The sequence below is a fragment of the Anomaloglossus baeobatrachus genome, chromosome 5, assembly GCF_048569485.1.
Source record: "Anomaloglossus baeobatrachus isolate aAnoBae1 chromosome 5, aAnoBae1.hap1, whole genome shotgun sequence".
Taxonomy (NCBI): domain Eukaryota; kingdom Metazoa; phylum Chordata; class Amphibia; order Anura; family Aromobatidae; genus Anomaloglossus; species Anomaloglossus baeobatrachus.
The window spans coordinates 7,832,208-7,847,970 of record NC_134357.1 but is presented as its reverse complement, the minus strand read 5'-3'; the positions used below and the strand labels follow the sequence as shown (position 1 = coordinate 7,847,970).

The 15,763-nt window shown below is 53.5% G+C and overlaps 1 protein-coding gene across 1 annotated transcript in view; it reads right to left on the bottom strand.

Moving 5' to 3' along the window:
- Positions 1-15,763, bottom strand: part of CCDC186 (coiled-coil domain containing 186) — a gene marked incomplete at its 5' end in the record, with an annotated part of 58,966 nt that overhangs the window by 24,493 nt on the left and 18,710 nt on the right. The window contains 9 exons of the mRNA XM_075348126.1: positions 2,200-2,389; positions 3,548-3,803; positions 3,902-4,044; positions 5,614-5,700; positions 6,064-6,162; positions 8,166-8,270; positions 9,331-9,450; positions 9,709-9,921; positions 13,898-14,026. Coding sequence (XP_075204241.1) covers positions 2,200-2,389; positions 3,548-3,803; positions 3,902-4,044; positions 5,614-5,700; positions 6,064-6,162; positions 8,166-8,270; positions 9,331-9,450; positions 9,709-9,921; positions 13,898-14,026 — 1,342 coding nt within the window. The remainder of the gene's footprint in view (positions 1-2,199; positions 2,390-3,547; positions 3,804-3,901; positions 4,045-5,613; positions 5,701-6,063; positions 6,163-8,165; positions 8,271-9,330; positions 9,451-9,708; positions 9,922-13,897; positions 14,027-15,763) is intronic.

Here is a 15,763-nt window from a genome sequence, read left to right as displayed (position 1 = left end):
CACCCCCCATCGTGCTCCATACCCCATGCTGCGCACCCCCCATCGTGCTCCATCCCCCATGCTGCGCACTCCCCATCGTGCTCCATCCCCCATGCTGCGCACCCCCCATCGTGCTCCATCCCCCATGCTGCACACTCCCCATCGTGCTCCATCCCCCATGCTGCGCACTCCCCATCATGCTCCATCCCCCATGCTGCGCACCCCCCATCATGCTCCATCCCCCATCATGCTCCATCCCCCATGCTGCGCACCCCGCATAGTGCTACATCCCCCATGCTGCGCACCCCATCGTGCTCCATCCCCCATGCTGCGCACTGCCCATCGTGCTACATCCCCCATGCTGTGCACCCCATCGTGCTCCATCCCCCATGCTGCGCACTGCCCATCGTGCTACATCCCCCATGCTGTGCACCCCATCGTGCTCCATCCCCTATGCTGCGCACCCCCCATCATGCTCCATCCCCCATGCTGCGCACCCCCATCGTGCTCCATCCCCCATGCTGTGCACTCCCCATCGTGCTCCATCCCCCATGCTGCGCACTGCCCATCGTGCTACATTCCCCCATGCTGCGCACCCCCCATCGTGCTCCATCCCCCATGCTGTGCACCCCATCGTGCTCCATCCCCCATGCTATAATAGTTCTCCTATTATACTCAGAGAGGAGTATAATAGGAGGACTATAATAGGAGGAGTAGTCCTGGGGGGAGAGGAGTATAATGCCGGCTCCCTGCACATGTGTACCGGGAGCCGGTGTACGCTGGTAACTATGATACACATCGGGTAACTAAGGGACCTTAGTTACCCGATGTGTATAATGGTTACCAGCGTACACCGGCTCCGTCACGATCCCAGCAGCGCAAAGTTATGTCTGGCGATGCGTGCGGAGGGCCGAGGCAAGCGGCCAATCCGTGCGGGGGGGCGGGGCCAGGCAGAGGCAAGCTACCAATCCGTGGGGGGAACGGGGCCAGGCCGAGGCAGCGGCCAATCAGACGCTTGTCACCGTAAGGACACAATTTTGGAGCAAGACAGACAGACAGAGACAGACAGACAGACAGACAGACTAAGGCAATTATATATTATATATATATATATATATATATATATATATATATATATATATATATATATATATATATATAAAATATATACACACACACACACACACACCATAATATATATCTATGTATATAGATAGATATATATAGCCAGCTCGGTTCTGGAAAAGTATTCTATGGACAGATGAGACCAAGATCAACCTGTACCAGAATGATGGGAAGAAAAAAGTGTGGAGAAGAAAGGGAACGGCACATGATCCAAGGCACACCACACCCTCTGTAAAGCATGGTGGAGGCAACGTGATGGCATGGGCATGCATGGCTTTCAATGGCACTGGGTCACTTGTGTTTATTGATGACATAACAGCAGACAAGAGTAGCCGGATGAATTCTGAAGTGTACCGGGATATACTTTCAGCCCAGATTCAGCCAAATGCCGCAAAGTTGATCGGACGGCGCTTCATAGTACAGATGGACAATGACCCCAAGCATACAGCCAAAGCTACCCAGGAGTTCATGAGTGCAAAAAAGTGGAACATTCTGCAATGGCCAAGTCAATCACCAGATCTTAACCCAATTGAGCATGCATTTCACTTGCTCAAATCCAGACTTAAGACGGAACGACCCACAAACAAGCAAGACCTGAAGGCTGCGGCTGTAAAGGCCTGGCAAAGCATTAAGAAGGAGGAAACCCAGCGTTTGGTGATGTCCATGGGTTCCAGACTTAAGGCAGTGATTGCCTCCAAAGGATTCGCAACAAAATATTGAAAATAAAAATATTTTGTTTGGGTTTGGTTTATTTGTCCAATTACTTTTGACCTCCTAAAATGTGGAGTGTTTGTAAAGAAATGTGACAATTCCTACAATTTCTATCAGATATTTTTGTTCAAACCTTCAAATTAAACGTTACAATCTGCACTTTAATTCTGTTGTAGAGGTTTCATTTCAAATCCAATGTGGTGGCATGCAGAGCCCAACTCGCCAAAATTGTGTCACTGGCCAAAGATTTCTGGACCTAACTGTATATATATATAAAATATATATACACACACACACACACACACAGAGATCTACAGGAGGCCGCCTGGTGTGACACGGTGCGCAGCCTCCGGCCATAGATCTACTGGAGGCCGAGCCTCTCACCTTGCTGCAGCTGCTTGGAGAGATCCTTCAGATTGACGGCGTGCTTCCTCTTCTGGGTGACCACGTCATCGTTCAGCTCCTCTATCCGAGTGTTCAGTGAGGCCACGAGCTGCCGCTGACCGTCCACCTCCGTCTGCAGCGCCTGCCTCTCCTGCTTCCTCAGAGTCTGCTCCACAGACAGCGCCTGCTCCTGTAAGCGAGCGCAAAACATGATGAGCGCGAGCAACCTGATGAGCGCAAAACCTGATGAGCGCAAAACCTGATGAGCGCGAGCAAATGGACGACTCTTTAGTTGAAACGTTTACAAAAATGTCTCCTGTGTTATATCTGCACTGACAAGAGCCCCATGACAAGCGCGCAACAGCAGGGGGGAGCCCCACGACAAGCGTGCAACAGCAGGGGGAGCCCCACGACAAGCGCGCAACAGCAGGGGGAGCCCCACGACAAGCGCGCAACAGCAAAGGGAGCCCCACGACAAGCGCGCAACAGCAAAGGGAGCCCCACGACAAGCGCGCAACAGCAAAGGGAGCCCCACGACAAGCGCGCAACAGCAAAGGGAGCCCCACGACAAGCGCGCAACAGCAAAGGGAGCCCCACGACAAGCGCGCAACAGCAAAGGGAGCCCCACGACAAGCGCGCAACAGCAAAGGGAGCCCCACGACAAGCGCGCAACAGCAGGGGAAGCCCCACGACAAGCGCGCAACAGCAGGGGAAGCCCCACGACAAGCGCGCAACAGCAGGGGAAGCCCCACGACAAGCGCGCAACAGCAGGGGAAGCCCCACGACAAGCGCGCAACAGCAGGGGAAGCCCCACGACAAGCGCGCAACAGCAGGGGGAGCCCCACGACAAGCGCGCAACAGCAGGGGGAGCCCCACGACAAGCGCGCAACAGCAGGGGGAGCCCCACGACAAGCGCGCAACAGCAGGGGGAGCCCCACGACAAGCGCGCAACAGCAGGGGGAGCCCCACGACAAGCGCGCAACAGCAGGGGGAGCCCCACGACAAGCGCGCAACAGCAGGGGGAGCCCCACGACAAGCGCGCAACAGCAGGGGGAGCCCCACGACAAGCGCGCAACATCAGGGGGAGCCCCACGACAAGCGCGCAACATCAGGGGGAGCCCCACGACAAGCGCGCAACAGCAGGGGGAGCCCCACAACAAGCGCGCAACAGCAGGGGGAGCCCCATGACAAGCGTGCAACAGCAGCGGGAGCCCCATGACAAGCGCGCAACAGCAGCGGGAGCCCCATGACAAGCGCGCAACAGCAGGGGGAGCCTCATGACAAGAGTGCAACAGCAACACCCAATCTGGTCTTCAGGGGGTTGCGGCACAGGGGCATGGTCTCCTACCAGCTCGGTGCTGCGGTGCCGGAGCTCCTCCAGGTGGCCGCGCAGCTCGCTGTCACTGCACAGCAGCTTGTCCAGCTGGGCCTGCAGGGCGTTGTTCTCGGACTGGATCTGGGCGTTCTTACTGGTCAGCTTCTCGGTAAAGCCCAGCAGCTCGGCCTCGCGCGTCCGGCTGCCCTCGATGTCCCGCTGCAGGTCAGAGATGAGCGAGTTCAGGCCCCCGGCTTCATCCCGCAGGCTCTGAATCTCGTGCAGGTCTCTAGAGAGCGAAAAACATTGTGCAAACACAATCCTGTATATGAAGTGCCCCATCATGTGCTCCCTCAGCCTGCAGAGGGCAGCAGGGAGTGCTGGTACCTGTGGTGCCGCTGCTCCTGCTCCTCCACCACCTTCACCTTCTCCAGCAGGGTCTGGATCTCCGTCTTCTGCCGGTTTATCAGCTCTTTGTATTTGGACAATTCTTCCTCTGTCCTCAGCCGCTCGGCCTCCAGACATTTCACCTGTGCGACAGACGCGATGAGGAGCGATGTCCGGAGACAGCCACGCCGCCGCGTCCAACACCAACCGCCTGCAGCGCGTCCACGCCGCCACGTCCAACACCAACCGCCCGCAGCGCGTCCACGCCGCCACGTCCAACACCAACCGCCCGCAGCTCGTCCACGCCGCCGCATCAAACGCCAACCGTCCACAGCGCGTCCACGCCACTGCATCCAACACCAACCGCCCACAGCTCATCCACACCGCCACGTCCAAAACCAACCGCCCGCAATGCATCAATGCCGCTGTATCCAACACTTGCCCCCTGCAGTGCGTCCACGCCGCCACATTCAGCATTAGCGCCCTCCAGCACATCCACGCCACCACACCCAACATTCAGCCCCAGCATCTATCAGGAAACTCTTTTCATCCAGCATCTAATGCTCCGCACTCTCAGAAGCCTCCAGCTCCGGCGCACTCTCAGAAGCCTCCAGCTCCGGCGCACTCTCAGAAGCCTCCAGCTCCGGCGCACTCTCAGAAGCCTCCAGCCCCGGCGCACTCTCAGAAGCCTCCAGCTCCGGCGCACTCTCAGAAGCCTCCAGCCCCGGCGCACTCTCAGAAGCCTCCAGCCCCGGCGCACTCTCAGAAGCCTCCAGCCCCGGCGCACTCTCAGAAGCCTCCAGCCCCGGCGCACTCTCAGAAGCCTCCAGCTCCGGCGCACTCTCAGAAGCCTCCAGCCCCGGCGCACTCTCAGAAGCCTCCAGCCCCGGCGCACTCTCAGAAGCCTCCAGCTCCGGCGCACTCTCAGAAGCCTCCAGCCCCGGCGCACTCTCAGAAGCCTCCAGCCCCGGCGCACTCTCAGAAGCCTCCAGCCCCGGCGCACTCTCAGAAGCCTCCAGCCCCGGCGCACTCTCAGAAGCCTCCAGCCCCGGCGCACTCTCAGAAGCCTCCAGCCCCGGCGCACTCTCAGAAGCCTCCAGCCCCGGCGCACTCTCAGAAGCCTCCAGCCCCGGCGCACTCTCAGAAGCCTCCAGCCCCGGCGCACTCTCAGAAGCCTCCAGCCCCGGCGCACTCTCAGAAGCCTCCAGCCCCGGCGCACTCTCAGAAGCCTCCAGCCCCGGCGCACTCTCAGAAGCCTCCAGCTCCACACTCTCAGAAGCCTCCAGCTCCACACTCTCAGAAGCCTCCAGCTCCACACTCTCAGAAGCCTCCAGCTCCGCGCACTCTCAGAAGCCTCCAGCTCCGCGCACTCTCAGAAGCCTCCAGCCCCGGCGCACTCTCAGAAGCCTCCAGCCCCGGCGCACTCTCAGAAGCCTCCAGCCCCGGCGCACTCTCAGAAGCCTCCAGCTCCGGCGCACTCTCAGAAGCCTCCAGCCCCGGCGCACTCTCAGAAGCCTCCAGCTCCGGCGCACTCTCAGAAGCCTCCAGCTCCGGCGCACTCTCAGAAGCCTCCAGCTCCGGCGCACTCTCAGAAGCCTCCAGCTCCGGCGCACTCTCAGAAGCCTCCAGCTCCAGCGCACTCTCAGAAGCCTCCAGCTCCGGCGCACTCTCAGAAGCCTCCAGCGCACCCTCAGAGCCTCCAGCGCTCGTACCTTGGTTCGCAGGGTCCGGAGCTCGTCCATGCCCTCCGTGAACGTTCGCTTCAGGTCGTCCAGCTCCTTCATTTTGGCCTGATGAACCTTAGGATCATGTAATGTAAAAGACAAAATAACGTCAGACAGAAGGTAATCAGAGCGCACAAGGGCTGTCAGTGCATGCTGGGAGTTGTAGTGTCACAACTGCTGACGTATAAGGTGAATGTAGATCTCCGCTCGTCGTCGATAAGTGGTGACACACTCGGTCCGATCACGTCCGGCTGACGCAGACATACGAGGGTTTGTTACAGTGTGTCAGTGACGGCTGGTGACCAGTCCTGCCCCCGGGTCAGCCGCTGTGGACGGGATGTCGGGCTCGGAGTGAAACCAATGTTTTCCATTCACTGACAGCAAGCAAAACCACAAAGAAAAAAGAAAAATCGTGAATCGAAGTTTGAGTCTTTTTACCTCCAGATTGTCGGATTTTTCCTGCATTTGTTTCTCCAGCTCCACTTTGGTGACGCGAAGTTTAGCATCGAGTTCATTGGACTTTATCTCTTCAGACTCCTAAGAAAGAAAGACGAAGACAAGTGGCTCCATATTATGTGATATCACACACAGGCGGCACTGTGCACCCCGGGCATATCATATACACAGGCGGCACTGTGCACCCCGGGCATATCATATACACAGGCGGCACTGTGCACCCCGGGCATATCATATACACAGGCGGCACTGTGCACCCCGGGCATATCATATACACAGGCGGCACTGTGCACCCCGGGCATATCATATACACAGGCGGCACTGTGCACCCAGGGCATATCATATACACAGGCGGCACTGTGCACCCCGGGCATATCATATACACAGGCGGCACTGTGCACCCCGGGCATATCATATACACAGGCGGCACTGTGCACCCCGGGCATATATACACAGGCGACACGGTGCACACCGGGCATATATACACAGGCAGCACTGTGCACCCCGGGCATATATACACAGGCGACACGGTGCACCCCGGGCATATATACACAGGCGACACTGTGCACACCGGGCATATATACACAGGCGACACGGTGCACCCCGAGCATATATACACAGGCGGCACTGTGCACCCCGGGCATATCATATAGAGGCGGCACGGTGCACCCCGAGCATATCATATACACAGGCGACACGGTGCACCCCGGGCATATATACACAGGCGACACGGTGCACCCCGAGCATATATACACAGGCGGCACTGTGCACCCCGGGCATATCATATAGAGGCGGCACGGTGCACCCCGAGCATATCATATACACAAGTGACACGGTGCACCCCGAGCATATCATATACACAGGCGACACTGTGCACCCCGGGCATATCATATACACAGGCGACACGGTGCACACCGGGCATATCATATACACAGGCGGCACGGTGCACACCGGGCATATCATATACACAGGCGGCACGGTGCACCCCGGGCATATATATACAGGCGACACTGTGCAGATCGGGCATATATACACAGGCGACACGGTGCACCCCGAGCATATATACACAGGCGGCATTGTGCACCCCGGGCATATCATATAGAGGCGGCACGGTGCACCCCGAGCATATCATATACACAAGCGACACGGTGCACCCCGAGCATATCATATACACAGGCGACACGGTGCACCCCGAGCATATCATATACACAGGCGGCACGGTGCACACCGGGCATATATACACAGGCGGCACGGTGCACACCGGGCATATATACACAGGCGGCACGGTGCACCCCGGGCATATATACACAGGCGGCACGGTGCACCCCGGGCATATATACACAGGCGGCACGGTGCACCCCGGGCATATATACACAGGCGGCACGGTGCACCCCGGGCATATATACACAGGCGGCACGGTGCACCCCGGGCATATATACACAGGCGACACTGTGCACCCCGAGCATATATACACAGGCGGCACGGTGCACACCGGGCATATATACACAGGCGGCACGGTGCACCCCGGGCATGCATATATACACAGGCGGCACGGTGCACCCCGGGCATATATACACAGGCGGCACGGTGCACCCCGGGCATATATACACAGGCGGCACGGTGCACACCGGGCATATATACACAGGCGGCACGGTGCACACCGGGCATATATACACAGGCGGCACGGTGCACACCGGGCATATATACACAGGCGGCACGGTGCACACCGGGCATATATACACAGGCGGCACGGTGCACCCTGGGCATATATACACAGGCGGCACGGTGCACCCCGAGCATATCATATACACAGGCGGCACAGTGCACCCTGGGCATATATACACAGGCGGCATGGTGCACCCCGAGCATATCATATACACAGGCGGCACAGTGCACCCTGGGCATATATACACAGGCGGCACGGTGCACCCCGAGCATATCATATACACAGGCGGCACAGTGCACCCTGGGCATATATACACAGACGGCACGGTGCACCCCGAGCATATCATATACACAGGCGGCACAGTGCACCCTGGGCATATATACACAGGCGGCACGGTGCACACCGGGGAGGTCCATACCTGATAGGTCTTTATCATCTCCTGGCAGTTCCTGCGGATCTGCTCGGACTCCTCCTTGGCTTGGTTCAGTTTGGCTGTCGTATCTCGCAGTTTGTCTTTGGTTTCCTGATGATTAAAAAAACAAGACAGAAATGACACGTTTATTATGGCGGATCTGTAACCAGTCGTGATTTTCTCCAGCGTCCTGCACGGCATGGAAGAGATCGAGAGAAGGAGCGGCCATTAAAGGCTCTGTACGGACATATCTCTGATGCCAGCTCTGCGGACCAACTCCGTATACTGGAGCCCTTATACCCCCATAACTGCAGGCGGAGGCCGGTGTGCACAGTGCTCATGAAGCCTCTGTGTGCAGCCCCCGTATACATGAGACCTAATACCCCCATAACTGCAGGCGGAGGCCGGTGTGCACAGTGCTCAGGAAGCCTCTGGGTGCAGCCCCGGTATACCTGAGACCTAATACCCCCCATAACAGCAGGCGGAGGCCGGTGTGCACAGTGTCAGGAAGCCTCTGTGTGCAGCCCCCATATACCTGAGACCTAATACCCCCATAACTGCAGGCGGAGGCCGGTGTGCACAGTGTCAGGAAGCCTCTGTATGCAGCCCCCATATACCTGAGACCTAATACCCCCATAACTGCAGGCGGAGGCCGGTGTGCACAGTGCTCAGGAAGCCTCTGTGTGCAGCCCCCATATACCTGAGACCTAATACCCCCTATAACTGCAGGCGGAGGCCGGTGTGCACAGTGCTCAGGAAGCCTCTGTGTGCAGCCCCCATATACCTGAGACCTAATACCCCCATAACTGCAGGCGGAGGCCGGTGTGCACAGTGTCAGGAAGCCTCTGTGTGCAGCCCCCATATACCTGAGACCTAATACCCCCATAACTGCAGGCGGAGGCCGGTGTGCACAGTGTCAGGAAGCCTCTGTATGCAGCCCCCATATACCTGAGACCTAATACCCCCATAACTGCAGGCGGAGGCCGGTGTGCACAGTGCTCAGGAAGCCTCTGTGTGCAGCCCCCATATACCTGAGACCTAATACCCCCATAACTGCAGGCGGAGGCCGGTGTGCACAGTGTCAGGAAGCCTCTGGGTGCAGCCCCACTCCCCGGCGGCGCTCGTGCACGCTCTGCTCCCACTACGTGCACGCTCCACATGCGGCACTGACCTTGTGCGAGTCCAGCTCGGTCTTCAGCTTGTTATTGGCCCACTTTCCTTTGATGGCGTACGAGTTCACCTCTTCCTTCAGCTTCTCGATGTCGCGGCTCTGACGACTCGTCTCGTTCTCCTGGATTAGAGGTAATCAGAGGACATCTGTCAGGAGGTCGGGGAGCGGTGCAGCCTTCCCACCTGGTCAGCGGACGATGGGGACCGGGAGAAGCGAGGGGCGACAGTAAAGGTCATCGTCTATGTCTCATCCCTGGGGATAATGAACCCCCAGCTACAGCCGATAATTACAATCCTCTCCTTTTCCGGAGTGACGGGGGCAGGCAGAGCGACTGATGGGTGGTCACTGCCGGGCGCCCGTAATGTGGGCGCTGTATACCTTGGCCTCGTGCAGCTGGTGCAGGCGCCCTTTCTCCTGAGTGAGGATCTTGATGCGGCCGCTGCTCCTCTCCAGCTCTTTGTTGGCCTCCCGCAGTTTCCGCTCCAGAACCTCCTTCTCTTTCCGGAGATCCAGAGACTCTTTCTCGCCCCTCACGTACTTCATCACCATCGCCTCCTTCTCTTGTCGCGCCTCCTCACATTTCTTACTGGCCTGGAGAGGAAAATATGGAGACACGTTATCTGAGGAGGCCAATGATCCGCTCCACCACTAGGGGGCGCTGTAACACAGGACAAGCCTCTGCTGCTGGCTGTTTGCACTGGCCCTTTAAATACCACCAGTTATAAACTGAAGGGAAGGAGCCGACCGGACATGGGGGGGAATTACAGGAACATCATCATCATCATCACCATCCATTCTGTATATCTAGAGGCTGAGAACGGGAAACACGTGTGCGGCTCAGGGGTGCAAGGTAAAAACCCGCAATCATGAGACACATCGGAGCCGGCACAGGAGAACAATCACTGACACAAGCCACAGATTAACCTGCAACAATGTATCCACATTCACAGCAGATCCGACGAGCTGGGAAACTGCACCAACCACACGTCTGCCATGTATAATACCGCCATACACTGGGAACATCGCTGTGGACACAACATTTACAGATAAGCCGGATACCTGCACCCAACCACAAATCTAGAATGAATAATACCGCCATACACTGGGAACATCGCTGCAGACACAACATTTACAGATAAGCCGGATACCTGCACCCAACCACAAATCTAGAATGTATAATACCGCCATACACTGGGAACATCGCTGTGGACAAATCACTCGTCAGACCACACTTGGAGTATTGTGTGCAGTTTTGGGCGCCAGTGCTGAAGAAAGACATTACTGAACTTGAAAGGGTTCAGAGGCGGGCTGCTAAAATAATAAATGGAGTGGGTGCATTACAATACACGGAAAGGTTATCAAAATTAGGTCTATTTAGGCTATGTGCGCACTAGGCGTTTTTGCCGCGTTTTTAGCGGCGTTTTTTACCGCGTTTTTGTGCTGAAAACGCAGTGACATTGCTTCCCCAGCAATGTCAATGGGTTTTCAGAAGTGCTGTCCGCACACAGCGTTTTTTTTTAGCTGCGTTTTTGTGGTGACCACAAAAACGCAGCATGTCAATTATTTCTGCGTTTTCCACTGCGTTTTTCACTCATTGAATTCAATGAGATGTTAAAAACGCAATGAATAACGCATATAGCCGCGTTTCTATGACTAAAAACGCAGCTATAAACGCAAGGGGTGGGTACTACAGTGACGTGTACAGGAAGAGGATTCCTTCTGTTGGTAAACACAGAAGCATGAATCCTCCCGGTACCGTCACCGCTGCGTCCACAGCCCGCCCGGTGCCATGTCAGCTCCGTGCGGCGCCATGTCTGGGCGGGAGGTGGAGGCAGCGGCGAAAACCAAAGTGAACAGTAGAAAAAAAAAAATGTCATATACTCACCTGTCCGCAGGGTCCCGGTGCCATGCCCGCTCCCAGCTCCTCCCGGTCCCGCCGCTCTGGCTGTGTGCAGTCTCCCCGGGGCAGGACCTTGCTTGCAGGACCTGGCGGTGGATCACCTGATGCAGTCACCTGACGCATCAGCTGATCGCGGTGTCGCCGGCTTTTTCGCGCCCGGCCGGCTATCAGCTGATCCTGCCGTCAGGGGACTTCATCAGCTGATTACCGGCAGCTCCGGCAGCGATCGTATAGGATCAGACTCCTGTCCAATCGATCGCTCCAGGAGCTGCCGGTAATCAGCACAGCACATAAGTGAGTATTATTATTTTTTTTTCTACTGATGCATCTGCTGATTGTATAATCGGCTTTTATGCAATCAGCCGATGTGTGATGTGATTCAGGCACTTGATCCTGACACATCATCAGATCGCTTTGCCTTCCAGCAAACCGATCAGATGATATTGGATCCTGATTGGACGGCGCGGGACCCTGACCCAGGATTACTGCGGAGGGGGGTTTATTTCAATAAAGAGGGAGTCACTAATTGTGTTGTGTTTTATTTCTAATAAAAATATTTTTCTCTGTGTTGTGTTTTTTTTTTATCATTACTAGAAATTCATGGTGGCCATGTCTAATATTGGCGTGACACCATGAATTTCGGGCTTAGGGCCAGCTATACAGCTAGCCCTAACCCCATTATTACCTAGCTAGCCACCCGGCTTCAGGGCAGCTGGAAGAGTTGGATACAGCGCCAGAAGATGGCGCTTCTATGAAAGCGCCATTTTCTGGGGTGGCTGCGGACTGCAATTCGCAGTGGGGGTGCCCAGAAAGCATGGGCACCCTGCACTGTGGATTCCAATCCCCAGCTGCCTAGTTGTACCCGGCTGGACTCAAAAATTAGGCGAAGCCCACGTCATTTTTTTTTTTAATTATTTCATGAAATAATTAAAAAAAAAGGGCTTCTCTATATTTTTGGTTCCCAGCCGGGTACAAATAGGCAGCTGGGGGTTGGGGGCAGCCCGTACCTGCCTGCTGTACCCGGCTAGCATACAAAAATATGGCGAAGTCCACGTCATTTTTTTTTTCTTTTTGGGCAAAAAACTGCATACAGTCCTGGATGGAGGATGCTGAGACTTGTAGTTCTGCAGCTGCTGTCTGCTCTCCTGCATACACTAGTGAATGGAGGATGCTGAGACTTGTAGTTCTGCAGCTGCTGTCTGCTCTCCTCCATACACTAGTGAATGGAGGATGCTGAGACTTGTAGTTCTGCAGCTGCTGTCTGCTCTCCTGCATACACTAGTGAATGGAGGATGCTGAGACTTGTAGTTCTGCAGCTGCTGTCTGCTCTCCTGCATACACTAGTGAATGGAGGATGCTGAGACTTGTAGTTCTGCAGCTGCTGTCTGCTCTCCTCCATACACTAGTGAATGGAGGATGCTGAGACTTGTAGTTCTGCAGCTGCTGTCTGCTCTCCTGCATACACTAGTTCTGCAGCTGTCTGCTCTCCTGCATACAATGAACATTTTGAAGAAGGAAATGACATCAGACCTTTTTTTTTTTTTTTTCATCAACAATCTTTAATGGCATTGTGCACTGATTAAAAACGCAGTGAGCAAAAACGCAGCAAAAAACGCACCAAATCGCGGCAAAAAACGCATGCGTTTTTGCCGCGTTTTTTTAGCCGCGGGTGCGTTTTTTAGACAAAAACGCACATAAAAACGCAGCGTGAAAAAAACGCCTAGTGCGCACATACCCTAACTCTAGAAAAGAGACGACTTAGGGGAGACCTAATAAACATGTACAAATATATCAGAGGGCCATATAGAGATCTCTCCCATCATCTGTTTGTACCAAGGACTGTGACAAGAACAAGGGGGCATTCTCTTCGATTGGAGGAAAGAATATTCCTACATAAGCATAGAAGAGGGTTCTTCACGGTAAGAGCAGTGAGGCTCTGGAACTCTCTTCCTGAGGAGGGGGTGATGGCCACTCACTGAATGAATGTAAGAGAGGAATGGAGGCTTTTATTGATAGCAAAAGTATAGAAGGTTATAAATAGCATAATCTTACAGGTAGATAGAAGAGCGACCTAGCTTATTAGAGGAATGGGGGGGCTGCAATACCAAGACAGGTTATTAAACTAAGGGGTTATTTAGTTTGGAAAAACGAAGGCTTAGGGGGGATCTAATCACAATGTATAAATATATGAGGGGACAGTACAGAGACCTTTCCAAAGATCTCTCTACACCTAGGCCTGCGACTGGAACACGGGGGCATCCGCTACGTCTCGAGGAAAGAAGGTTTAATCATAATCACAGACGAGGATTCTTTACTGTACGAGCAGTGAGACTATGGAGCTCTCTGCCGCATGATGTTGTAATGAGGGATTCACAAGTAACATTAAGCAGAGCCTGGACGCATTTCCTGATAAATATAATATTACCAGTTATGTATATTAGATTTTATGACAGGGTATTGATCCAGGGAACTAGTCTGATTGCCGGATGTGGACGAAGGAAGGAAGTTTTTTCCCCATTGGAGCTTATTTGCCACATTGGGTTTTTTTTGCCTTCCTCTGGATCAACATGTTAGGCTACGGGGTGAACTAGATGGACTTAGAGTCTCCCTTCAACCTTAAAAACTATGAAACTATGATACTATGACATTTACACATAAGCCGGATACCTGCTCCGTCCTCACACACATCTCCTTGTGCAGCTGCTGGATGGTGTTTTTAGAAGAAGCATCTTGTGTTATCAGACGATCTTTCGCTGATTTGACGTCTCGGCTGAGTTCTTCAATCCTCCCCTCAAGCTGCAAGAAAAGCAGAAACCGTCAAAACCCAGAATAATATAAAGCAAATATCTAATAATGTACTAACCCAGAAATTATACTCCAGAGCTGCACTCACTATTCTGCTGGTGTAGTCACTGTGTACATACATTACATTACTGATCCTGAGTTACCTCCTATATTATCCTCCAGAGCTGCACTCACTATTCTGCTGCTGCAGTCACTGTGTATATACATTACATTACTGATCCGGAGTTACCTCCTGTATTATACTCCAGAGCTGCACTCACTATTCTGCTGGTGCAGTCACTGTGTACATACATTACTGATCCTGAGTTACCTCCTGTATTATACTCCAGAGCTGCACTCACTATTCTGCTGGTGTAGTCACTGTGTACATACATTACATTACTGATCCTGAGTTACCTCCTATATTATCCTCCAGAGCTGCACTCACTATTCTGCTGGTGCAGTCACTGTGTACATACATTACATTACTGATCCTGAGTTACCTCCTGTATTATACTCCAGAGCTGCACTCACTATTCTGCTGGTGCAGTCACTGTGTACATACATTACTGATCCTGAGTTACCTCCTGTATTATACTCCAGAGCTGCACTCACTATTCTGCTGGTGTAGTCACTGTGTACATACATTACATTACTGATCCTGAGTTACCTCCTATATTATCCTCCAGAGCTGCACTCACTATTCTGCTGGTGCAGTCACTGTGTACATACATTACATTACTGATCCTGAGTTACCTCCTGTATTATCCTCCAGAGCTGCACTCACTATTCTGCTGGTGCAGTCACTGTGTACATACATTACATTACTGATCCTGAGTTACCTCCTATATTATCCTCCAGAGCTGCACTCACTATTCTGCTGGTGCAGTCACTGTGTACATACATTACATTACTGATCCTGAGTTACCTCCTGTATTATCCTCCAGAGCTGCACTCACTATTCTGCTGGTGCAGTCACTGTGTACATACATTACTGATCCTGAGTTACCTCCGGTATTATACTCCAGAGCTGCACTCACTATTCTGCTGGTGCAGTCACTGTGTACATACATTACATTACTGATCCTGAGTCACCTCCGGTATTATACTCCAGAGCTGCACTCACTATTCTGCTGGTGCAGTCACTGTGTACATACATTACTGATCCTGAGTTACCTCCTGTATTATACTCCAGAGCTGCACTCACTATTCTGATGGTGCAGTCACTGTGTACATACATTACTGATCCTGAGTTACCTCCTGTATTATACTCCAGAGCTGTACTCACTATTCTGATGGTGCAGTCACTGTGTACATACATTACATTACTGATCCTGAGTTCCATCCTGTATTATACTCCAGAGCTGTACTCACTATTCTGATGGTGCAGTCACTGTGTACATACATTACTGATCCTGAGTTACCTCCTGTATTATCCTCCAGAGCTGCACTCACTATTCTGATGGTGCAGTCACTGTGTACATACATTACATTACTGATCCTGAGTTACCTCCTGTATTATACTCCAGAGCAGCACTCACTATTCTGATGGTGCAGTCACTGTGTACATACATTACTGATCCTGAGTTACCTCCTGTATTATACTCCAGAGCTGCACTCACTATTCTGATGGTGCAGTCACTGTGTACATACATTACTGATCCTGAGTTACCTCCTGTATTATACTCCAGAGCTGCACTCACTATTCTGATGGTGCAGTCACTGTGTACACACATTACTGATCTTGAG